The sequence below is a fragment of the Rhopalosiphum maidis genome, chromosome 2 (assembly GCF_003676215.2).
Source record: "Rhopalosiphum maidis isolate BTI-1 chromosome 2, ASM367621v3, whole genome shotgun sequence".
In the NCBI taxonomy this organism is placed as follows: domain Eukaryota; kingdom Metazoa; phylum Arthropoda; class Insecta; order Hemiptera; family Aphididae; genus Rhopalosiphum; species Rhopalosiphum maidis.
This window is the reverse complement of record NC_040878.1, coordinates 20,223,623-20,250,998: the sequence shown is the minus strand read 5'-3', so window position 1 is coordinate 20,250,998 and position 27,376 is coordinate 20,223,623. Positions and strand designations below refer to the sequence as shown.

General features: G+C 25.4%; 3 protein-coding genes across 5 annotated transcripts; 2 read left to right on the top strand and 1 right to left on the bottom strand.

The window, feature by feature from the left end:
• Window positions 1-1,281: 1,281 nt before the first annotated feature.
• On the top strand, window positions 1,282-2,288 carry LOC113554433 (probable palmitoyltransferase ZDHHC24). 2 transcript variants are annotated; one of them, XM_026958281.1, is made up of 2 exons: window positions 1,282-1,618; window positions 1,686-2,288. In XM_026958281.1, exons 1-2 carry the CDS (start codon window positions 1,324-1,326, stop codon window positions 2,246-2,248), a joined length of 858 nt encoding a protein of 285 aa, XP_026814082.1. In that variant the 5' UTR covers window positions 1,282-1,323; the 3' UTR covers window positions 2,249-2,288. The 2 variants fall into 2 exon arrangements, with proteins under 2 accessions (XP_026814082.1, XP_026814081.1); XM_026958280.1 differs by having other exon boundaries at window positions 1,683-2,288.
• Window positions 2,289-4,466: 2,178 nt separating this feature from the next.
• LOC113553767 (rho GTPase-activating protein 1-like) lies at window positions 4,467-9,950 on the bottom strand. Its single transcript, XM_026957278.1, has 11 exons — window positions 9,465-9,950; window positions 9,336-9,390; window positions 7,580-7,690; window positions 7,286-7,476; window positions 6,942-7,087; window positions 6,632-6,850; window positions 6,465-6,563; window positions 6,213-6,406; window positions 5,946-6,146; window positions 5,709-5,815; window positions 4,467-4,746 (listed from the first exon to the last, which is right to left on the bottom strand). Exons 2-11 carry the CDS (start codon window positions 9,373-9,375, stop codon window positions 4,576-4,578), a joined length of 1,479 nt encoding a protein of 492 aa, XP_026813079.1. The 5' UTR covers window positions 9,376-9,390; window positions 9,465-9,950; the 3' UTR covers window positions 4,467-4,575.
• A 154-nt stretch (window positions 9,951-10,104) lies between these two features.
• Window positions 10,105-15,598, top strand: LOC113553768 (ADP-ribosylation factor GTPase-activating protein 1-like). Of its 2 annotated transcripts, XM_026957279.1 has the most exons (10): window positions 10,108-10,621; window positions 10,679-10,846; window positions 10,956-11,069; window positions 11,139-11,218; window positions 11,323-11,481; window positions 11,609-11,723; window positions 12,598-12,720; window positions 13,040-13,099; window positions 13,188-13,330; window positions 15,123-15,598. In XM_026957279.1, the coding sequence occupies exons 1-10, from the start codon at window positions 10,550-10,552 to the stop codon at window positions 15,253-15,255; spliced, it is 1,167 nt and encodes a 388-aa protein (XP_026813080.1). In that variant the 5' UTR covers window positions 10,108-10,549; the 3' UTR covers window positions 15,256-15,598. The 2 variants fall into 2 exon arrangements, with proteins under 2 accessions (XP_026813081.1, XP_026813080.1); XM_026957280.1 differs by lacking the exon at window positions 13,040-13,099 and having other exon boundaries at window positions 10,105-10,621; window positions 12,598-12,687.
• The last annotated feature ends 11,778 nt before the right edge of the window (window positions 15,599-27,376 follow it).

Below are 27,376 nucleotides of genomic sequence, written 5' to 3'. Positions count from 1 at the left end.
AGAATCAATTTGAGATGTCTATATATATTATAAATTGGGAAAAATGCTTCTTTTTTTAATTTTATGCCTACTTAAAGACAAATTTAATAATATTATGATTGTGAACTATACATATTAATATTTTTGTTAATTTTTTCAAGTTTTAATCTGAGTTCATAAAAAAATTTTGTGTGAATCTATTTTCAAAACAATCAAAGTATGAATTAAGTGGCCCAAAGAAGATTAGTAAATCAAAAAAATTCACAATATTTCAATGTTTTAATTCACCCTTGAGAATCACTCAGCATTTATTACACTTCATATAACTTGATATTAAAAGAAATAATATATTTACTACAAATGTAGTAAGAACTGAAATAATTGAAACTATATATAAATTACCCGGTAAACGGTGGTACTGCATTACTATTGTTATAGTAACAAGTGGTATTATGTATGTCACAATTGATTAAGATTGTTGTAATCAGAGCTGTGAAATATACACATACAGTGGAACCTCAATAACTCGAATCAGTTAGGGGCAAAAATAAAATTCGAGTTATCAACAATTTGAATTATAGAGATTCAAATTATCATAAATTGAAATGCAGGGGCCATGGCATTCCTTTGAGTTATTAACAATTTGACTTATATAGGTTTGAGTTATCTACAATTCGATTTATAGAGGTTTGAGTTATTGAGGTTCCACTGTACTTATATATTAAAAGTTCCAAAGTATGTAAAATTTTGCAAAATTAACTCATTAAAAAAATTCATAACTATGTAAGTAGGAGCAATGCTTGAAAATAAGTATCGAAAGATAATATTAAATACTTAGCTAAAATTTTAAATATATATTGTATATAAGCAATTTTATATCATGATTAAATATATGTATATATTTTTAAGAATTTATTCAAAAAAAATATTAAATTAATGTTTCAAATTCATAATTTTTTCCACAAATACTTATGAATAAAATCTCTAAAAAACAATAATATATATGTATATATAATAACTTCTAAAATATGCAGAACAAATAGTTTTGTACTTTTAATCAAGTTAGCATCAAACTTTTTTAGAATTTGGAATCAAATTTATTAATATGCAAAATCATTAAATCTACAGTTCTGCAGGTAATAATCATGTAATAAATTGTTATAAATTATTATAAAATATGTGTGCAGTACAATATATAAATGTAACCATAGCAACCGTCTATCATAATGTATTGACTATTGTACATGATTAAAGTTTAAAGGGATGATAACAATATTAAATACCACTGCAACTGCACTCAGGACCTAGCTAGCAAGTAGCAAAAAGACTATTTTACTCAAATTTATGATTATGGTGACTTTAGACCAATTCTGGAAGTTTTTAAAAACTGTTAGAAAAAAGAGCTTTACAGAGCTAGTATTATGTTTATTTCTATTGGTTTTGATATTTGTATACTATTGTGTTGATGTTTTTTACATATTACCGTGTACATATCAGCTACCGTCAGTTTTGTATTTAACACACATGCTGTCTTTGACATTTGTGGTTTTCAACCTGCTTACAAATTTTTTAGCCGTAATGTATACCGATTCATCAGTTATTGGCAAATTGCTTACTGCGTCTGAGTTCACATCAAAAGGTATACAATATTATATTATAGTATAAAAAATTCAAATAATAATAATAAATTACATTTTTTCCAGAAGATATTACCTACTGTTATATTTGCCAGTGCAATGTTCCTCTAAGGTGTTGGCACTGTGATATATGCAATGTCTGCATATTGACTAGAGATCATCATTGCACTTTTAGTACGACGTGTGTTGGTCATTATAATAGAAGATACTTCTTATGGTTTTTACTATATTTGTCTGTAGCCAGCTTTTATGAGATAATTTTGATAATTTATTACGTTTACTATAAAGTGACTATTAAATTTTCAGATTTGATCGTTTTAGTGCCATTTCAATCGGTTTTAACTGGCTTTCATTTAACCATAGGTCAAATTTTTGTAGTTTTACTAACATTGAATGTTATAGCTGTAACAATATCTTCATTGTTGTTAATTTATCACCTAGAAAAGGTACGCAAAGGTCTGGTATGTCATGAAAAACAAGAGAATAATTATGATTTTGGCTTGATGCGAAATTTGGAAACTGTTTTTGGGGAAAAATGGTATATAACATGGATTTCCCCATTCATCAAATCTAAATTACCCTTCAATGGAATTGACTGGCAAAGTCATATTATTCAATATAAAACAAAATAAATTAATTTTTATTTATATTATTAAAAAAAAATCAAAAATTTAAAACTATCTGTGATATACAAGTCAAGGTTATAGTGTAGCTTTATATTTTAGTTGTAATAGATGATAAAATTATGTATGCATTTAAAAATCCAAATTATTTTTGTATAATTTAATAACCTTACGAATATGAAATAGGTATGACTGTATGAGCAAATTTATTTACTGTGTTGTAACTGCAAATATATTGTTTAACTATTTATAATCAAGTTTAGTTTTTATTTAATTCACTCCTTATCTATTATTGACCGCAATAAAATAATGATTTGTGCATTTAAATGTAATCATTTTAGTTATTTTTGAAATATCATGAACCAATGAGGACAATTAAAGGAAAGGTGTTAAAAGATTTAAATAAAAAAAAATACAGCTAAACATATGCATCAACAATATTGATATACTTTACTGTGTACAAAAACTCCCAAAATGGATTAAAATCATTATAACAATGATGTACAAATATCACTAAGTTTCAATTATGAACTATTTGACCAGAATATATGGATGCGTAATTTGTCTGTACATAAATTAGGTAACATTTTAATAATAATTTTAAAATAAACTAAAAATAAAAAAATAAATAATAATAATACACAAAATCTTTGGTATACAAATAAGGTTATGGTTTTCAGATGAGTTTATAAAACTATAGTTGATGAAAAGCAATTTGATATTATGTAATAATCATAATTAATTCATATATTTGATTAACTGTAATACTATTATTAAAGTATGAATATAATAAAAAGTAATTAAAACATAATTTTTCTATTCATTTTAAAAATCTAATTAAGGAAACTGTTTTGGATTTTTACTATACTTATATATATTATATATGATTCATAAATAATATTTTATTCATTAGAAATTATGTTGAAATAATAAAATAAAAATTGAAATGTTCCAATGTTTTTATTGCGTGTTTTAATCATAAATTATGATTCAATAGATGTAATAATAAATAGGTAATTGAAAATTTTAATTATTAAGACAAAATTAATAGGTTTATATACTATCTTGAAATAATATGAAGACATAAAAACATTATAACATAACAAATACTATTTTCATTAACTGAAGTTATTTTAAATAATTGAGGAGTAATAATTTGTGTTCTAAGTTTTAATACTTTGATTTAAAAGGATCACAAAATTAACTGATCTGCATCATAATCAGATCAAATAAGGTTATTTAATCTGTTTAAAATGATTTAAGATATATTCATATTAAGTATAAACATTTGATAACATAAATTATTATTGAAGAAAAGTTTTCATTCTTAATGTTTGTTGAATAATTTCAAAATAATTGTAGTGAAATTCCATTACCATTTACATTTTGATCACAGACTATTTTTGTAAAATGTTTAAGCGGATGTTTTACACCTAATATATTAATATTAAACTCATATACTAAAATTATTATTTCCTAAAATTAAACAAATTTGATATGCATACACAATATTCTAAATAAAAAATTGTGTACCCATTACCTAGTGCAGTGATGTTTGCAAGATAAATTTGTCAATAACGTGATTCCTAACTATTCATTAACAACCTGATAAATTATACAGTAAATATATAGTACAAAAATGGATAAATAATAATTTAATTAAACCAGAAAAAAAGAATAAATTTTACATAAATTATTAAATTAAAAAAATAAAATGCTTATATATATAATATTAACAAACAAATAAGGTTATTGCTTATGGTAAAAAAAAAATGGTATGTCATAAGACTTTAAACATGAGCATTAACCATAGAATCTATAGAGAACAATTTCCTAAAAATTACAAGAATTTCTATTTTTACTTATGGTAGATTAATTCACAAACCATAAAAACATACTACTTCAACATACAATTTAATAGCAATTATTTTTATCAAATCTATGTTTAAAGTTAATTCCTAATTATCTTTTTTTTGAAATGTTTATTGTTCAATATTATATATCATCTGCTATTTTATTAATACTTTAAATTATATTAAGTTTATATTATAAACCTTCAAAATACTATATTGATAGAATCTTGATTATTTTAATTCCAACACTTTTTATTTAAATTGTTGAGATTAAAGTTGAAAAAAGAAAAAAAAATAAACTAAGAGAAATAAATATTAACAAAAATACTTTCATTGGTAAGTAAATGTATGAATTAAACAATCGTGAAATAAATTTCAACCATATAAAGTTAATAATATATAGTTAAGTTTTGGAATGTTAAATAAACCATGTCACAAAATAATACATTCAGAATACACTATGCTAAATGTTTTATACTGTCATCATATAATGAATATTTGGTCATGATTGACTAGTACAAAATCGGTAAAAGCATTAATTGGACCAATTGCAGCTAAAGATAACTGACTATTTGGACTGCGTACCAAATTTGGACCAAAAACTACTGCTAAATTAGACGAAGTCATTTTATTCAGGTCACATCTATCCATTACCTAAAACAAAAGCCATAAACCATAATCAAAGAGTTATATGAATTCTTAATTATTTAAATTATGGAGTGAAAACAGGTTCAATGTTTTTTTATTAAGTTTTATCAGTTTTTTTATGTTCTATGTAAAATATTTAAATACACTTATATAAAGTCTGTTTTGACTTCTTAATTTAAATAAATATTTTTTAATGAATTTAATTTTATACCATTTATAATAAATTCAATAAATCAGCATAACTAATATTATTGCAAAAATAAAAATAATATATAGTATCTGTATATAAAGTAAAGTAAAAATATACAGAGTGATTCTTTTATCATAAAACACTCATTATTTCAAAAAGTATTCATGTTTTTGAAAACATTTTTTTACATAGTTTCAAGTTATTAAAAAAACAACGTATTTATTAAAACATTATATTTTTAAATATTTTTATCCTTATATTTTTTTAAGTTTTTTACTTTTTTGAATGACAACGTAGTTTTAATTTCATATTCCAAACCAGAATATTTTCCTGAGTATTTTGATACATAAAAATCGAATTTAAGGCGAGTAGTTTATGAGTTATACGTATTTAAAGTTTAAACAAGCAGAGTGGAGTGATACGGGGTTACACCGCAAAATGTTTGTCCACTACTCCGCTTATCTAAACTTTAAATACGTATAACTCATAAGCTACTCACCCTAAATTCGATTTTTATGCATCTAAAAACTCAGAAAATTATTTTGCTTTGGAATTTGAAATTAAAACTACATTGTCATTCAAAAAAGTAAAAAACTTAAAAAAATATAAGGATAAACAATATTTAAAAATATAATTTTGTAATAAACATTGTTGTTTTAACAACTTGAAATTATGTAAAAAAATGTTTTCAAAAACATCAATACTTTTAGAAATAATGAGTATTTTATGATAAAAGAATCACCTTATAAAGTGTATATAAACAATAAGAAATACTTACTTTTGATAAAAATTGAATAAGGTATTTGAGTAAATGATAATTATCAAGAGGTAGTTTTTCCAATATCAGAATTTTAACTTGCCTAGGACGTTCATCTTTTGGAAGTGCTGAAATTAAAAGTATACTTAAACATATTTTATTTATGAAAAATCATTATAAAAAATAAAAATAAATTAATAAATAAATAAATAACTAGACATACAAAATGTCTTAAATTTTATTACAATATGATCTTACTTTGAAATTGCGTAATCTCATCAAACAAATCAAATGTCATTAAAGGCTCTTCAAGTTCTCGCAAAAAAGTTTTCAACAAAACAGCTGCAAGATGTACATCATTACCAAAGTCAACCGGTTCACCTAGATTGATACGACTCTGTAAATCTCTTAAATGATTAATGTTTGCAGATCTTCTAAATAATCCTTCAGTTTCTAAGGCTGCATAATTAATAAATATAGTATTAATATTAAAAATTAATGTTTATTAATATGTTTTGAAATTACCATCTGGTAGACTTAAGTATTCAACACACTTTTGTACCAATGGTGGAATTATTTCTCCATTATTGTTTGCTTTTATAAACTGTAATGAAACACCAAATTGTTGAGTTGGTAATGGTTCAGGTTTTTGTTCAGTTTCCTGTTCAACTAATGAAACTTTTCTTTTATTTAATTTTTTCATTAATTGTTCATCATGACTGAAAAATAATTACAGTTTATAATTCTAACAATATATTTTTTGTTGAATAAAATTACTCTAAGACTGGCGCTGGAATAATTAGTTGATCCAAATCCATGAACAGTTTCAATTCTTGTAAATGGTTAACATACATAATTTTTCGACCAAATTTAGCACTAAAAATAGTAACATAAGTAAATATTATTTTCAGTGTAATAGATACAATTTATTTAATTAAAAGTACCTAATAACAGCTCTAAAAAGTTGCCAAACCACTTTGATAAAACCAGTTGGGTGTACTAGATACAAAGCCTTTAGGTTTTTTTTATATTTTCTATCAAATGCTCGGTATGCTTGCCATAGCCATGATAGGGTTGGTTTATTTTTACTCGTCAACCCATAATGGAAGTAGACCAAGCTGTAGTCTTGTTCTACAAATTTGTCCAAAGTGTACATTAGATATCTTTAATAAAAAAAATATGTGTTTAATTATTAAAAGTTGATTAATAGTTCATTATTTAATATGTTTTATTAATTGTATATTAATTTTATACCTTAGAAGCCTTGGATGATCAACTTCTTTATTGCTTGGTAATTTGCAAGCTGATACAACAATAATTTTCCGACCAACTGCATCATCACCTACTACATCAACTACACCACATTCAGCAACATCGCTAAAGTCTTCATCTTCTTTAGACTAAAAAAAAAAAAAAATCAAATTTTATCATTAAAAGCTATATTCTTAAATATAGCTTTATTTCTATCTAACAGACATAAAAAGTTTTTAAAAAGATTTACATAAAATAGAAGTTTGATCTAATAATTAAACTAAAAATTATTTTTTACATTAAGTACTAAGTTATAACTGTTATAAGCAATAATATTATATATTTACATCATCTGCTTCCAAATCATCTAATAAATTGCCTGTTGCCGTATCATTTACAGATGTTAAGCCTTCAACTTGAGGAGCATTTACTAATTCTTCTTCAAAATTTTCCTCAATAGTACCATCAGAAACAGGTGATTCCATGTAATCTAATGTTCCTACTGTCCCATTTACATTAGCTAAACTTTTCTCCAAATCTGATAAAACAAAAAAATATTTATTAAAGTACATAACAAAATATCTAATTGGTTTGAATCATTAAAAATCACTTGTGCACTAATAAAATAAAATACAATTTACCAATATCTGCAGATGGACTTTGAAGTTCAGTATCATCAAATTCTAAGTTTGGTTCATAGTCATGATAATCAGAAAGACTAGGATATGGTTCTTCATTATCAGTCATTGCAACTAAAATATTTAAATAAATTTAAATTAGAAAAATATAAAATTAAATAAATAAATGTTAATGAATTGTTTTATTTATTCCTAAAGGCTTGCGCTCTTAATAGTACAAAGTATTCAAGAAAATTATTTGTTATCAAATTTTACATAATATGATGAACATAGCAAATATGTAGCAACAACATTTTTATAAATTTTAGTCAATTAATAAATTATTAAGTTTATGAAATGGAATATTTATAATATATGGAATTGTTTAGTAATTTATTTATTTTTGATAATAGTTCCATATTTTATTTTTTATAATAAAACAATCTCTACTTAAGTGCATTTATTAACACATTTAAGTAACTAAGATATAAATATACAGGTAAAAGGTAAAAATAAAAAATACATAATATAAGAATATAACATATGCTTTAGAAAGTCAACTATTGATATCAAATATAGGAAAATGTTAATAACATAAATTTACAATTATTAAACATGATTTCAGTTGTGTTTAATGTTTAAGCCTTTAAGCTAGCATGGAAGTTTATCAAGCATAAAAGTTGATGCTTTATTTTTAATTAGGAAATTTATAACCAAGTTAAATTGTAAATATGTTAAAAGAATAATTAATTATAAAAAAAAATAATTTTAAAATCTATTCTTTCGTTATAATTTGTACTAATAAGCTATAAGAATACAAAATTACTAATTTAATGCATACATTTACTCGAGCTTTTACTATTATACATGTTTAAAACAAAGAATTATATGCGAGTTAACGTACAATTAATGTTGACAACATAATTAAACATAAACTTTTTAAAATAACACAAAAAATAATAGTTTTAATCCATTGAAAATAATTTTTATTGTAAAATTGTACAATTAATGTATAAAATATAATAATAGTAAAACCTATTCTAATCTATTTATAGTATAGAAAATGTTAAAATATTAGGTATCTACCTAATTTAATCAATTTTTTTTTTTTTTAATGAGATCTTTATGATTTAAGTAAAAGTTTACACTGTACCATTTTTAATGTGTATTGTAAAGTATATAAATTGGCTACATATATATTTTTTTACTAGTAGTATTACTGAACTTTAATTAAATTTTAAACAAAATACAAATATTTGATTTTACAATACTAGTTTAAAAGCCAAACAGCCATTTATATTTGTAATAGGGAATGATTAATGAATAAATCATAATATTATTACCAAGACATTATTGTTCAAGAGCATGACTCATTTTTTGTAATTTAGTACATGAACCAATTTATATAATACCCGGTATAATACAATTATTCATAAATAGGTACTTAGCATAATATTAATCACTAATCCATATTTTTGGTTAATAACTCACACAAACAATAAATTATACACTAATTTTATGATAGGTAATTAGTCAAATTAAATCCTTCATCTATTACTGTTAATAATAATTAACTATATAGAACAATAATGTCAATTGCTACCATAAATAATATGGGATGGTCTATAAAAGTTTAGCAGCAGGTATCTATGAGTCGTCTTCTAAACTTTACAAAACATTTGGTTTGTATTATGAACTAAGATATATTAATCCATAATTTGTACCGAGTGAAAAAAAATGTATTTGCTTTGTACAGTAAATTTTTGCATTGAAATCTTACCCGGGAAATACTTGCTGGAAGGCTGCACCCTAGGATCCATGTCGGCGACTAGTAACTATAACGATAGGTGTCAGATATATAGCACAACGAAATCACGCAGGCAACACTAGCTACCTCGACAATGGTTACCTCATTCCGTCAATGTTCTCAAAAGCTGCAGGCGGAACGACACGGACACATGCACACACTACTCAATGAGAATTAACCATCGTGTATAACAAAACGATACTCAGTAACTCGTCGTCAATATTATGCGATGAACAGTCGTTACTGTATCAACTATCGACACACGGCTACTCGTTTTGTTCAGGTGTAGAGTTCTCTAAACCAGCAAGACGAGTGTGAACAGTGATGAATATTAAGTGTAGGCGGCGAGGACGGTCTATGACGGATATTGAACATCGGCTCGTCGACTTGCATTCAACTCGCGGCGAAAAATAAATAGAACGGATGAGAACATTAATCAACAACAATTATCGTAATTGTTTTCGTAAATATAGGTACCGAGTGCACACCGTAAACTGCAGACTGTGAAGATAAGTAAGACTACAGAAGTTCGGACTAGTAACTACAGACTACAGAGTTGAACAGACGGGCCGATTACGATGTACACCGATATATGTAATATAAACATGGAACACCTGTTTTCCGCCATAGAAGTATCCATAGCTGATAACAGTCCCCCCACTGCTTTGACAACCGTGATGAGTGATAACACTGTCTACCGACGTTATTGATAACAAAAAGAAAAGGCGACACGTCATATGCATAATATCAGGAATTCAGGATTCATGTAATCCGTCAATACTTCAATAGGCATCAACCACTAGTGGCCACTGGATAGTGGTGATTGGCGAGTGCCTACTATCCTACTGCCTTGTGTCACTAGTACTCAATTATTTAGTTTACCCGTCGTGGACAATTATATAACTAAATGGTTGTTTGGTTGGAAATGTATAGGCATAAAAACGAAATTACACGATAGGAAGTTATTGGTATCAAGCAATCGCGAGTTCGTTTCGTTTGTCTCACGCCTACTCGAATTTTACTGCTATTGACTTATCTAAATATTATGTTATCTAATACACTAGTTGCGTTATACAAGTGTAAATAAAATTCTTAAACTTATTCTGCAGTATGTTATATTTTTAATTTCTTTCCAATTGTTTGTATATCTTGTTCAATATTTTGTAGTAAATTTCTTTTTCATAACCATGAGTATGAAACATTTAACTAACAAAACTCCAAGAATTCTTCAAGAGCTTATGACTCAACAGGATAATTCGGTAAGAACTACATTAATTAATTACTAGTTTAAATTGATGAATTAAAATTTGTTGTAGAAATGTTTTGAGTGCGGTTCTCATAATCCACAATGGGCTTCTGTCTCTTATGGTATTTGGATTTGTTTAATGTGTTCAGGAAAACATAGAGGTCTTGGGGTTCACCTGTCATTTGTACGATCTATCACTATGGATTCTTGGAAAGATTTAGAGTTGGAAAAAATGAGAGTAAGTTAATTGTATCAATATTTGAATAATATAATTATATATCTACAGCAAATGCACCTTTATATAAATAAAAGTAAAAATATTAAAGAATATTATGTTTTATATCTAGGTTGGAGGAAATAGAAATGCTAAAGAATTTTTCAAATCTCAACCAGACTGGAGTGATTCAATGACTATTGAACAAAAATATAATACTAAAGCTGCAGCCCTATACCGAGATAAGGTTAGTAGAATTAATTATTTGATTTATTGTATATTTAATCATTATTTAATTTTGCTCGTCTGTTTATAGATTTTAAACTTAGCTAAAGGGGAACAATGGAGCCCTACTACATCATCAGCTAAAGATTATAATGTAGATCATATGAAAATGTAAATTCAATTTGGTGAACTAATAATAATAACAATTATTATTATATTATTATAATAAGAATATATTATATAAATAATATTCAATGTATTCTTATTTTTCTTAGGAAGGGTAACCAATCTCAAAAGTATAATTTTAATGAGCCATCAACTAATTATAATGAATTGAGTTCTGGCTATCAAAATGATGTTAACATTCCAAATATCAAAGATGAAAAAGAAGCATTTTTTGCAAGAAAACAATATGAAAATATGACAAAACCTAGGTAAGGAACAAACTAAAAATGTGTAAAAATAATAGTAATATATATTATATATAAAAAAAAATAATATGTTCTCTTTATATTCATATTTTTTGGTATATATAATTTGTTTTTGTAATTTTTCTAACAGCAATGTACCTCCAAATCAAGGTGGACGTTATTCTGGATTTGGTAATACAGTTGAACCACCACCTAGAAGTCAATCTCAAGATCTTCTTGATTCTGCAGTGTCATCATTTTCTAGTGTAAGTTATACATTTATAAATTTAATATTCACCATATTACAATAATAATAATAATAATAATTGTTTCCCTTAAGCCATCGTTTCTCAACCTTTTTAGTGTCACATTCCTCAAAATAAGTATAAATTTGAACAATAGAAATATCTATCATTAATTGATTAATCAAATGAGAGAACCATTATTTATTAATCTACAATGTACAAATAATATACTATATATAATATAATATGAAGGTTCATTTTGTAAATTGGCATTTTACTATTTTTAACCTATGCGACCCCCAGGTTGAGAAACGTTACCATAAGCCATTGTACATTTTTACAAAGTTTATTTGATTGTAATTTTCATGTCAAAATTAAATGGTTTATAGTAATTTTAAAATCAAAAAAATTATGCACCAAACTTTATGTCTATTTATTAAAAACCAATAGACAACCACTACTCACCACTCTACTTCTCATATAAAAAAGTAATGGCAATGTTGATCTGTCTCATTATTAGTCCCTAACAAACTATAAACTGTATACAAACTTAGAAATTAATTAATTATTATTACTAAAAAAAATGTTCTACATACTTTTTTCTTAGAACTTATACACATACAAGAGAAAATAGCCTTATTACAAAAAAAAAAATCAATAAACATTAATTAATTAAATTAGTAGTCTAATGGGTTAGATCAACGGTGCTGATAGGACAATTCAGATATTAAAAATGTTGCTAACTAGAAGCTATCTATTATGTTTGTTATGAAATTCTTTATCTATTCGTTTTAAGTGAATAATATAAAAGAAATGTCTTAATGTGTTATTTTTCTATATTTTAATAATTAGTAATATTAAATTAATAAGCTATTGGTAAAAATAATTTTTGTAGGGATGGTCTTTATTTTCCTCATCTGCATCAAAACTAGCATCTCAAGCAACACAAAGTGCCATTAAAATAGGTGGACTAGCCACTCAAAAGGTATCAGATATAACTACTGACATAAGCTCAAAGGTAAGTCGCATGCAATAATTTCAATAGCATGAATTTAATATTTATATTATAGTATATTAAATTATAAAGAACATTTCTATTTGATAGTATAGCATGAGTAAATATTGGGTAGTTACTTTTGTTCTCATTAATATTGTTTTTGTATTTGAGTATTAAAGTATCTTTTATCATTAAACTAAGTTAATAATTATTATTTTTCTAAGCGCTTTCCAGTTATTATTTTTTTATTATTTAAAAAAATTATATATATCAGGGTTACTAGTTGAAGTATTTAAGTTTTTATGATTTATGTTATGCTTGTTTGTATCTGTATTATTAGATAAAAGAAGGTACATTAATTGATGACGTATCCACTCAATTTTCTTCTATGACTACAAAGGTAAAGTATTAATGTTTTTATAACTTTTATTATTTACTTAATTTCAAATATTGTATTTCCTATTTTTATAATGTAATTTATAATTTAGGTGAACGATTTAGGTCGTAAAGAATGGCAAAATATCACTGGCAGTAATATTCCAACACCACCAAAATCACAATCGACTAATTTTGTAGCCCATTCCACTGAGAACTCCTCATTAATTTCTGATGGTTCTTCTGGAAATCAAAAGTATGAATATTAATTATTATATTTATTTACAAAGTAGCAAATAATGTATTCAGTAGATTCTTCTTATATTGAACGTCAATATCTCAAATTTCAATCATCACAAACTAAATTTAAATTTCCTTGAAACTACCATTACACTGATATACATTAAATTAAAACTAAATTTTGAACTTTTTTTTGTTCCCTTTGAGATTTTATATGACAAGAATTGACTTTATTTAAGAGAACACTTAACCTGCATGTACTATGTCTGTTCTACAAACTTACAACTTGTAAAATTGGTGTTTGATAGAACCAATTTTGTGATTTTAGTTTATTTCTAACAGTGTTTTAAATTTTATAAGTGAATTGATCTTATTTTGAAATGTATAAGAAAGAACATTATCTGTGTCTGTACACTTTTTTTTACGATAGTTAAATTTTTAAGCAAGTTTTTAATATATATTTATCATAAGCATATAAGATACTATAGTATAACATTGTCATAATTCGCTTAAAAATTTAGTGACCTAATTTACAAACAAAATCATAACGACAATTCATTATTAATTCCCAATCTTTTTATTTCAACAATACAATATTATAATTTAGTTTCAGAAAACATACAGCGCAAAAATAACTATAATATAACTGTATAAATATTGAAATATGCTCTAAAAATATTTTAAAAAAAATTAAAATCCATACTATTGAATATTTTTTTTATTATAGCTTCTAACTTTCTAACTTATTATCATTCAATAAATTTTAAGAATGAGTATTATTAACTTCTAAAATTAAAATTAAGTTGCTCACAAACCTAGTTTATTAAAATAAATAATAGTTTATCCCATCTTAAGTCATATTTAATAGAATAAATTATAGTCATTAATTTTAATTCTCATGTTAAATTTAATTTTCACTAAATCAATATAATTTGTTTCAAAAAAAAAAAAAAAAAAATGAAAACATTACATTAGTGAAGTGTAAGGAAATACTTGTATGCACATATTGTTTTAAAACATATGCTTCATTAAAACAAATATTTTAAAATTACTATGAGTTAATGTGACAATTATTATGAGTAATCTAATAAATGATTTATTTGATTATTTCTTATAAATCTTTCCATGCTTTCAGTTAATTTACTCACAACAGTAGGTATATAGTATACAATACATTTTTAAATAAATTAAGGTACATAATATTGTAATTATATTTATAAAATGTGATTTTATAAAAAAATTATCTTGTTATTAAATATTAATAGTGTTCTACTCAAAGATCGGCCTTAAGGAGAATCTAACCTTAATTCAGTGGCGTACCCAGTGGGGGGGTGTCTGTGAGATATGACACCCCCCCTTAAAAATAAGTATCTGTTCAAATTATGAAACGATGACTATCGTATATGTCAATTTGTACATATAATTATGATATATGACACCCCCTGCGTAATCCTGCATACGCCACTGCCTTGATTATTATGATATATGATTAACATAATGTAAGCGTTTTATTGTATATATTATTATATATGTACATTGTAGTTTATTAACAATTTTGCTTGATAAAAATTTTTATTTTATTTCTATTGATTAAGGGTACATTTTATCTGATTAGGAAAAAGAAAATAGTCTTTAATCAAATAGTTGCTTCTTAATGTACTATTTTAAAACTATAAACACAGTAGATAATGAAATTTGTCTCATTTTTCCATGTTTAGTATAAAGGCATTAAAAAAAAAATATAATTTACCTTTATTCATATTAATAACTTATACCTAAATGCAAAATACGTATTTATTTTTTAATAGAAATGTGCAGCGGAAAAACAGCTGGACGTCTTGGGATGTTAATAATACTCATGCATCGTCCTCAGATCAAACAACTGAAAAATATCAACCAATTCAAGATGAATGGAATAACAAATGGGATAATAATTGGTAGATCTGCATCAAAATTTGTATTAAGTTTTTATTTTAAAAAATTTAAAGATATAAATATTTATAAATGTTATTTTTCATTTTAAACATACAATTATATTGTCTTCGTTTAAAAAAAATTAAATGTCATTTAGAAAATTATATTATATTATATTATATTATATACTTTATTTACGCTGAATTGTACAACATCTTCATAAATTCTACAAACCCATATTTATAGGTCACGTCCATGTGTAAGAGACTGTTAAATATTTGAAGAACTATTAAGTTAAAATAAATATTTATACATCCCATTATTAATATATTAAATTGAATGTTATGAATTTTAATATGTTATTATTATAGCTAAAATATTTAAATTAATTTAATATTAATAATGTAATGGTATCATAAATAAACTATTTCTTCATTTTTGATTATATTATATTACTATATACTTTAGTCTTTAATGAGTAAAAAAAAAAATAGAATGGAGGTATTATCCTTGGAGATATTATTTTAATCTTTTAATGATCTTGTTATTCTATATTTACATCTAATTTGAACATTAATTTGGTTCAAAGTATTAGATAATGTGATATGAATTTTTGTATGACAAAAATTATATTGTTGTGGATGAGAAAACTTTTTTGAAAAAAAAATGATCAATAATTGATAATATTATATGCAATGCAAAACAAAAAAAATATTAATATCTGAAGTCATCACAGATATATAAAATAAACTTAACTAAATGTATTTTACATATCTGTGGAAGTCATTGATTCAAAAAAAAATGTGCACTGATAAGCCTCAAAGCTTGTTATCCAACATAATACATATAATTTTTGTTTAATAGACAATAAAAAAATATTTTCTATTATAACCTAATATTTTTATAATATAAGCATAAATTATTTCATAAATAAATCTTTCATAACATTAGGTTTCGTTTATACCTTTAATAAAAATTAAAATGTAGTAACTGAAGTTACTGAACATTTCACTTCTCAGTTAAAATAACCATAACTCATGTCTGGTCACCATCTTATGTTTTTTTTATATTAATCAGAATAGTATATACCTTAATATAACTATAGTTACTATTATATTATTTTTATTACTTAAAAGTTTTAACTTTATTCATATTCTCACTCCCAGTCTCAGAAGTTAGTCGTAAGTCCAGTGGCGCCGATCTATATTTCATGTTATGGGGAAAAAATGCTAGTGTTAGACCCACCTACTAAAAAAATGTTTAGTTACGTTTGAATGTTACTATATTTATTTCTAACTATACACATACAAGATACTGCATAACAAACTACTTTTGATTATCACCCACCCACCCATAAATATTTCTGGGGAATTTTCTCCATTTCATATCCGTGTTCGGCGCTACTGTTAGTACATATACCAAATTTGAATATTGACAAAACTGGATATTTTAACGAAAAATAACGATTATAGGTATAGTTATCTATTTTGTTTTAAGTTATTACAAAAATATTATGTAGATTAATTGTATGCCATGACCTTATTAGCACCTGCAGGCGGCTCGTCAGGGGTCTTTGAGACGAAGACTCACCATAATCAAAAAGTAGTAAAGCAATAAAAAAGTTTGAAGAAAATTGTGGTATAACTTAATATTTTTATCTATTTTGAAAATAATTATGATGGTTTTCGATATTAATATTATAATATTTTGTATTATATTTTTACATTAATAATGAGAAGACGGGTGTCATTCAATAATAATACGGGCGAACAATATCGATAACAACAACTAATTACTAATTTATGCGATGCCAATGGCAGAAACTTTAAATGAGTCTAGTTTCAATGTACTGAAAAACATCTATACAATCTACCCCGCCCTCCGCCTTGTCATGCATATAAAATTTGTATAAGTACACAATTGAGTCTCTCGAACGGTAAACTCCCGAAAAAAGTTAAGCCTGGCTAATAATAATATTACAATATAATAATACAGTATATGATCTATGGATATGGATCTATCATATTAATCTATCATCTATGGCAATCATCAACCTTCGCTATTCGTCGGAGACGATTGACGGTTGTAATAATTTTAACGGAGAAAAAAATAGATGTACAAATCGTTAAACCGTACTTTAATATACATAATATTTTACACGCATATGCCGTTCTGTTCAGCTTATTTTTATGAAATATCTCAATATCTTTAATTCGAAACGCGGTAAAGATGGACGAGAAAAGGTGTTCCTGGGTCGGCGATCTGATTACTGAACGTGTGGACATTAAATATGACACAACTAAATTTCACAAAAAAAAATCGATGTTTACGTGAGTTTGATTTTCTATACTTTTGGAGCTTTAATTTACTTTTTTAGACATAAAATAAATACATACTTATTGCACCGGGCAATCTGCTACCCGCCGGATGACATACGTATGCATATTTTATTCCCGAACGCGCGATGCATAAAATACATGAGACAGAAAATACATAATCATTATATTAGTATATTACCAGACCCATTTTATATAATAATTTATATTTATATTAATTGTATAAATAGCATTTTTCATTTTTAACTGGCCGAGTACCTGACTAATATAAGTTTTTTTATCCCTAACAAAAATAAAAAGTTTTCCGAAAATAAAAAAATATTTTATTTATAATTGTCTGAATTTTGAATTTCTAAGACATTATTAGATATTCATTTTATATTTCTGTGATGATTATTTCTCCTCAACCGATTTTTATTTTTTGTAGTAATTTAAAAACGAATAACTGTAGTTATTTGAAAATTTTACCAAATGTTAATGCTTGTATTTCTTATACATATTATAATTTTCAAAATATTTTGACTATACACTTATAGGATAAAATAAACATAGCATAATACCATAAATAAATGCATTTATTATATATATATTATTATCACAAATTCTCTTAGTTTATTAACATTAGAACCTATTGATTATTTTAAAATCAGTAAAAAATAGTATGAATTGGTATAAATTATTCCTAAACAGGACGGTACCGAAACGAGAATGATATAGTCACATGTGTATATAACGAGTTGAATGTGAATAACTGCTTGTATTTAGAAATTAATTTTATTGATTTTATAAATTCTTCTCTATTATACGTAGATCATAATCTATTAACTATTTAGTATATAATATTAATTGAATGATTAAACTTTTAAATATTTTTAAAATTATTAATCATTTAGTTCAGCCAAACCGTAAACTGCTGTATAGCTACCATAGTAGGCGACTACATGTAGACTAGGTTAAGTATTTCACTATAACGAATTTGTACAATTTGAATTCAATTTGTAATGTATAATGCATTAATGCATTGTGTACAATGTAAAATTATACTGGTCGAAGATGGTCTTATTTTTTGATGAGAAATTTTACCCAACAACTATTGAAATAATAAAATTATAATTTAAAAAAAAATTCAGGGTATGCAATTATTATGATTTTAGGTATGAAATTAATTAGATGCCAAAAGTTTCGTATGCAAGAAAGCTGAAATATAATAAATAAAAAAAAAAATAAAAATAAAATAATAACAAATAAATAAATCCTATAAAATCACAAAGAGTTCTATAAAAAAACATTATTATAATATTTATCATCCATGGCAAACGACAATCGTTGTCATTTGTAGGAGACGATTAACAATTCTAATAATTTTATTGAACAGTCGTCAAACAACAGCCTTCAGTACATGACAAGTACTCTCATTTTCATAAAATATTTCAATAATTCCATTCCTAAGTGTAAAGAAGACAAATGAAGAAATAATCTAGCTGTTTCTGCGGTGACGGTGCACGTTTGAACTTTAATATGGCACAGCTTGATTTCGCCGAAAAGCGTCCAAGGACTTGCGTAGGTTAATTTTCCTATAATTTTAGGATAGTAATAAATTTAATTTTTATACTTTAAATAAATATTTATTGACTTGTACAAGCTGCCACCCCGATTACTTAGACCTATATTTTATTTCCGAATGTCCGGTCGGCAACCGTCGGGTTATTACGACCAGTTTTAAATTCTTAAACAATGAAATCTTTTTTTTAATATTTTATTATTTTAAAGTTCTAGATAATATTTTTTTTCATAGTAAATAATTTAAGAATATAAAATTTTTATTTTTGTCTGGTCCGCGAACTGTTTTTAATTTGTGAATATGGCACGAGAGTTCTAAAAGGTTAAAATTAAAAAATAGCCAATAATAAAATAAATTCGTCAATTATACTTTGTATCCTGAACGTAGCAATGAATGTATATTGATTTTAAAATTATTTAGTTTTTTTTTGCTATCTGTTATAAATTCTTGTAGCAAATATGATATATTTAGTACTTTGGGTGTTTAATAGTAAAATAAAATAAAAAAGTTCAGATCTTGTCATAATATCGGGAAAACTGCAATCATTACGCTATATATTTGTATAATTTCGACAAAATTAATTTATTTACTAAGTGTTAATTCAAAAATGCTAATCATAGAATATTGAAAATTTTCCCAACTGTCTACATTATGATTTCCTATACATACATTGTATAATTATAAAAACATTTTAACAATTTTAAATAATTAAATTTTTTTTTTTTTTTAAACCTATACAAATTATTGATAGCAAATATGATTTAAAATTTAATATAGTGTTCCTCATCAGTCACTAAATAACTGTAATAAAAAATGTATAGTCACGATATATTTTTATAAACGTTTAAAATCAAAATTTTGAAAAATTTTGTCTAAATCTACACAATTTCAAATTATTTTTTCATTAGATATTCATATAATATTGCCTTTTTGTATACAAATTTAATATAGTAATTCTCATTAGTTTTTTTTAAATATAACAAATATAAAAGGTTTTCTGGAAAGTCACATTATTTTTTTTGACTGAAGTTTAATATTTTATGACTTATTGAGTATTAATTTTTCATCCCAAAAAAAAACTAATTCTTGTAAAACGATTTTTATATTGTGTCATAGACTATAATACTATATGGTTTAAAAACAAATAATCTTCCGATAACTTAAAGTTTTAACTAATTTTTTATGAGAGTATTTCTTATTTATGTTATTATTTTAATAATATTTCAAACCATATATATATATATACAATGTTCTTTATTTTTATTATTACAAATTTTTAAAATTTTTAAAATGTTCAAATTATTTTTTTTATTAGTATTCATATAAATATTTACTTTTTATATCTACAATTTTAAAATGTTCTATAGGAATTCTCATTAGTTTTTTTAATGCAAAAACAAAAATAAAATGCTCACTGGAAACTTATATTATGACTGTTTGAAGTTCAGTATTATATAATTTATATATGATTAATAAAATATGCGTCTATATCGATTACATTATCCAGGAAGCGGATTTTTCATAAAAATGAATATATTTTATTTTAAGTTCGAAAAGTAAATTGATATGATGATAATATACAATTATTATGATTTTACGTATGAAATTAATTAGATACCAAAAGTTTTGTATGCAAGACAGCTGAAATATAATAATAAATCCTATAAAATCACAAAGAGTTCTATAAAAAAATATTATTATAATATTTATCATCCATGGCAAACGACAATCGTTGTCATTTGTAGGAGACGATTAACAATTCTAATAATTTTATTGAACAGTCGTCAAACAACAGCCTTCAGTACATGACAAGTACACTCATTTTCATAAAATATTTCAATAATTCCATTCCGAAGCGTAAAGAAGACGAATGAAGAAATAAACTAGCTGTTTCTTCAGTGACGGTACACGTTTGAACTTTAATATGGCACAGCTTGATTTCGCCGAAAAGCGTTGAAGGATCCTTACGTAGGTTAATTGTCCTATAATTTTGGGGTAGTAATAAATTTATTATTTATACATAAAATAAATGTTTATTGACTTCTACGAGCTGTTACCCCGATGGCCCGATGACAGCCTATAATTTATTTTCGATCATCCAGTCCAATGAAGTGGTCGACAACCGGCATACGACCCGTTTTAAATTTTAAAACACTGACATTTTTTTCTATTTATATTATATTGTTTTAAAGTTCTAGACAATATTTTTTTCCATAGTAAATAATTTAAGAAAATAAAATTTTTATTTTTATCTGGTCCACAAACTGTTTTTAATTTGTGAATTTGGCCTGAGAGTTCAAAAAGGTTACCGACCACGCATTAATGATGAAATTGCCAAGAATAAAATAAGTCGTTAAGTACACCTTAGATCTTGAACGTAGCGAAAAATGTATAATGATTTTACAATTATGTAGTTTATTTTCTGTTTGTCATGAATTCTTGTAGCAAATATGATCTATTTGGTACTTTGGGTGGTAAATAGTAAAATAAAACAAAAAATTTCAGATCTTGCCATAATATCGGAAAAACAACAAAACTGAAATAATTACGCTATATCCTTGTATAATTTCAACCCGGAGGACGATTGGCAGCATCAATAAGAAGATCGTTTCAATAACAAATGTCGCAAGACTGTGTTTTTTTAATACTATAATTTTTTGAACAGTAGTACAGTATATTATGAATATTTACTTAAATTAAATTTAACTTTTATGGTTTTCTTTCAGATAATTTACTGTACTACGGTTTTAGGTGTTCTTTTTATTTTAATAATACGTTGATAAATTACCAATTTTTTTTCTTATTACATAGCTAGTTCATCTTTGTGTATGTTTAAATTTATATTTTTTATAGTTATTGTGCTGTTTAACTTTCTTATAAAAGAGAGTGAGGAATTTAAAAGGTGGCCACCGAACAGAAAGTTAAACTTCAATATACTATAATCTTCTTCGTTCTTGTTTACATTTTTAATTGATAAATTATAAATATAAAATTTAAAATTAATTTAAATTCAAAAATAAGAGAACACCAACAAATATTTCTGAAATATTAAAATTGTTTTTTCTATTGCATTTAATCTGCACGTTAGTTTGTAGTTTTATAGGAACTAAACATTTAGCTGGATCATGGACTACTCACCGATGATGAATTTGTCATCGAGCTTATGGAAAATGTGTCGGCACTCGGCTTCGTTTCAACCCGGAGGAAGATTGGCAGCATCAATAAGAAGCTCATCTTAATATCAACTGTCGAAAGAATTTGTTTGTATTATATTATAATTTTTAGAATCATAGTAGGTACAGTATACTATATATAAATATATAATATTTATATTTATTAGTGAAGAAGAATTTGTCACAAAGCTGATGGGAAATGTGTTGGCACTCTGCTTCGTTTCAACCCGGAGGAAGATTGGCAGCAAAGTCGATTGTTGTATTTCAACACGGAGGACGTCTGGCACCAGCAAAAAGAAATTCAACTGATAATCAACTGTCGAAAGGATTTGTTTGTATTATATAATAATTTTTAGAATCGTAGTAGGTACAGTATACTATACATAATATTTATTAGTGAAGAAGAATTTGTCACAAAGTTGATGGAAAATGTGTCGGCTGTATTTCTACATGGAGGACGTCTGGCAGCAGCAAAAAGAAGCTCATCTTAATATCAAGTGTCGAAAGGATTTATTTGTATTATATAATAATTTTTAGAATCGTAGTAGGTACAGTATAGTTTATATAATATTTATTAGTGAAGAAGAATTTGTCACAAAGCTGATGGGAAATGTGTTGGCACTCTGCTTCGTTTCAACCCGGAGGAAGATTGGCAGCAAAGTCGATTGTTGTATTTCAACACGGAGGACGTCTGGCACCAGCAAAAAGAAATTCAACTGATAATCAACTGTCGAAAGGATTTGTTTGTATTATATAATAATTTTTAGAATCGTAGTAGGTACAGTATACTATACATAATATTTATTAGTGAAGAAGAATTTGTCACAAAGTTGATGGAAAATGTGTCGGCTGTATTTCTACATGGAGGACGTCTGGCAGCAGCAAAAAGAAGCTCATCTTAATATCAAGTGTCGAAAGGATTTATTTGTATTATATAATAATTTTTAGAATCGTAGTAGGTACAGTATAGTTTATATAATATTTATTAGTGAAGAAGAATTTGCCACAAAGCTGATGGGAAATGTGTCAGCACTCAGCTTCGTTTCAACCCGGAGGAAGATTAGCAGCATCAATAAGAAGCTCATCTTAATATCAAGTGTTGCCAGGATGTGTTTGTTTTATAGTATAGGTTAGGTTAAGTTATTATATTAGTATATTATAATAATTTTTATTTAGTTGTCCCCTTACGCGTCAACGCTCATCTCTCATTCACTCATCCAACACATTGACTATCGCCGGCCGGCAACACACATTTTATACACATTACCCGTTTTTGTAGCATGTACAATAGCGAAAATCATATTTTTATTCCTAGGATTCCTTATTGAAAAAAATTATTAAGTATTATTAGAATCTACATAGTTTAAGTTATTGTATATTTTTTTTATTATTTGAATGCATTCACATGATCAGTGGCGTACTTAGGAATTTTATGATAAGGGCAACACATATTTTGCTGCCTCTCCCCCCCAGTAAAAAAAAAATTAAAAAACTTCTACGCCTCGCAATGGTGAAACTTTTAATACCATAGAACACCATGTTATATAAATACTATAGTATTTTATGACTCTATGGCACACATTTGTTGTGAAAATATTAATTATTGACGTAACTCAAAGCCCCTACCTAACTACGCCCCTGCATATGATGCGTTCTCGCTTACAATGTGGATTAGGCCTACTGGGGACACCACAATAAAAAAAACGCGCCTCGTGTAATACCTCATAAAGTTATTAAACAATACGGACAATGTTATTGTACGTCGTTTAATAATAAAGGTGGTGTGGAAAATTACCTAACACTGTTATTCTTATCTTATAGTTACCTTGCATACATTTTTTTATTAAATACCAATTAAATAATTATTTATATCAAGAAACGAGAAATATTAACGTTGTATAAAGTATTACAATAAAATAATTTTGAAAAAAAAATATTCTTTGACTTATTATAAAATGACTCCAAGTAGTTATTATATTAGTTCTTATTTTACAAAGACACTAACAAAAGCGGGTCAAGAAGAAATTCATCGATTATATACAATATACTTACCTATATATTACATTAAATTATTGAGATATATATGTATATACTATATAAATTATAAATGTATAAAATTCAAAAGTATGTTTTAAAACAATAACATCGCCATTGTCGCACATGCAGTCCACGGAAGTGCCAGAGGGTGCTTAGCACCCCCCAACTTATTTTGAGCTAAAAATATAGTTAAAAGTGTAATTTTGCATTTATAAAAATAAGCTTTATAAGTTTGTATTATTGTTTTGGTAATGCACTAATACCGTGGACAATGGACGTACTTTATATTTATAACTTACGTATTATATATGTACAATATTGGGTATTTGGGTTTGCGATGTTAGTATGTTACCTATTTATAATTATAACGCATTTGGATTTTGGAAACGAGACCTTAACATCATAAGTTATCGGTTTGTCAATATTTAATTTATAGGAAATTTAATTTTACAATTTGGTTTTTACGAATTAAATGTTAAGTACCTAAATAAATTCCACAACAATTTGGTCAATAAAAAAGGTCTTTTAATAGTGATGTACTGATGTCTTATGATGTTTTAGGAGCTCAATATAAAAGTTTAATAGCATAGATGTCAATCAGATTGAAAATGCACAATATAAATTTTTAAAATTATTAATTAAATATATAATAATTTGTAGTAAATTAAACCTTTTTATTAGCTTATACTATTTAGAATCCCGATTCCTGACTGGTAATTTGTTAATTTGTATTAATTAAGGATTTTATATTATTGGATGTTTTTGTATTTGTAAAATATTTTGTCATGTAATTATTATTATTTATTAGGTACTATAGTCCATAGATTAAATTGTAATTGTAATTGTAATGAGTATAATAATAATATTTCCATACTTTCATTCAATGATTACGTACATATTTATAAATAACGAATAGTTAGGTAGGTAACAATTTTATTTTTAAAAACAGTTTCCCAGCCATAGTTATGTTCCGACCAGTATAAATAGACAATAGTTAAATAATATAGTAATATATTATATATACGACACACGAGCTTGGAGCCAGTCGGCTTTGATTGTTGTAACCACGAATTATGAATTAAGATATACATGATTAACTCTTTCACTGCTATGGACGCACACGCGTCCTATCATTTTAAAAATCAACAAAAGCTGTTATCGATAATGTGATAATATCATTTAATTAATTAGATGAGTTCAAAGAGACAATAAAAAAAAAATATATGATAAATATTAATAAAGTTATAAGCAAAATAATTTATTTGATTTTCCAGGGTTCCAAAATTTTATTAATAGATATTATTATTTGAACTATAACATTATTTAAAACAATACGAAAAAAAAATATTTAAAAATAAAATTTAATCCCAGCACAGTACTGTGAACTGGGAAAAAAAAATTCAGCAGGAATCTTAATTCGTGGTTTTGTGACTCGTGTTGTGTATTTGATTATAGGTAATCATTATAATTTATAATATTGTTATTCGATAGCTTATAATTTCGTCGCCAGTGAACGATTTATCACAGGTTACATAGTTACATTTACTTATTCATAAAAATTCGCGTAAGTATAGATATTGATTATTGGTTAGGTACTACATAGTATAACAGTAGTTTCAATAATAGTATAATAGTAAATATAAGTTAAATCAACAAAATCAATAAAATCATTACCAATATATTTAACAAAACTAAAACAGTTTTTATCTTAATTGTATTGAATTTTAATTATAAGTTATAACGTTTTATTTTCTTTCTGTGTATAGAATGAAAAAAATAAAGAATTAAGTAGTTCAACCAAGAGTAAATAAAAATGTAAATCTTATGATACACTTGCAGTAGAAAAGAAAAATTCCTAAATTGATTTAATTTTTTTACGGCTTCTAATGTTTTTAAAACATTAAGTTTTCTTGATATTACAAAACAAATTACCATCTTGTAGAAACATAGACATACAAACTTATATTTTTCTTTTACATTTATTCAGCAATGGAAAAGGCTCGTAAGATTTTCACATAGTGGCCAAATTTTTAAATTTAAGCCACTGCTAAGTTGTTACTCGTTAGTAACGCTAACGAGTATATATTAACTTAGTATGCAAAAATTGTGAAATAAGAGAGGAAATCGCATGCAAAAATTATAATATTTGTATCTTATAGGTAAATCATATTATATTATTGTTATTCACTTTTGAGAACGGTGTGAATAATCACCATACGCGTACAGCACTAGTAGTACTTAGGGCACACAATATGAATAAACATACCAATAACATATAACATACTATGTTAAACTAATAATAAAATAACTAGTATTTTACTTAAAATTGTACTCATATAAATAAAATAATGCCTCGTACGTGTTGTATGATTGAGTGTTTTATTGGATATAAATCCTACAAAGAAATTACGAGTTAAAAAATAAATGGATCAAAGCAATACCACGTAAAGACTTGGCTATAACTAAAAATTCAGCTATTTGTGCTAAACATTCTACCGATGATCAAATTATCACCGAATGGACATAAGGAGTAGGCGAACAAAAAGTAGTTGTATGTATAACTATATAATTTTGTATTATTTATTTAATTTAAAAATTCCCAAGGACTAAAGGAGATTCCTAAGGATTTATAATTAAATATTATTATATATTATACATATTATTTATATTTTCTAAAAACCTAAGAAATATGCACCATAAAAAAATAACTTAAATCTTAATATAATAAAGTAAATTTGATATTACCCACTATTTAATCAGGTAATCGGAATAAAAATCTCCGGAAAAAAAAATCCCCGGAAACCCCCCGGAAAACCCCCCCGACGAAAAACTCAAGAAAAAAAATTTCCGAAATAAAATATCAAGTTTCCTAATATTTTAACAATAGTGTATACGATATAAAAACTTCAAATTTAATGTTATTTATTGTCGTATTGACGTGTAATGTATAGTACTATATTAATGTATAATTTGTCATAACAAAGTAATAATATATATCTACCTATGTCCTATATAATATAGTAATATACAGATATAGATAA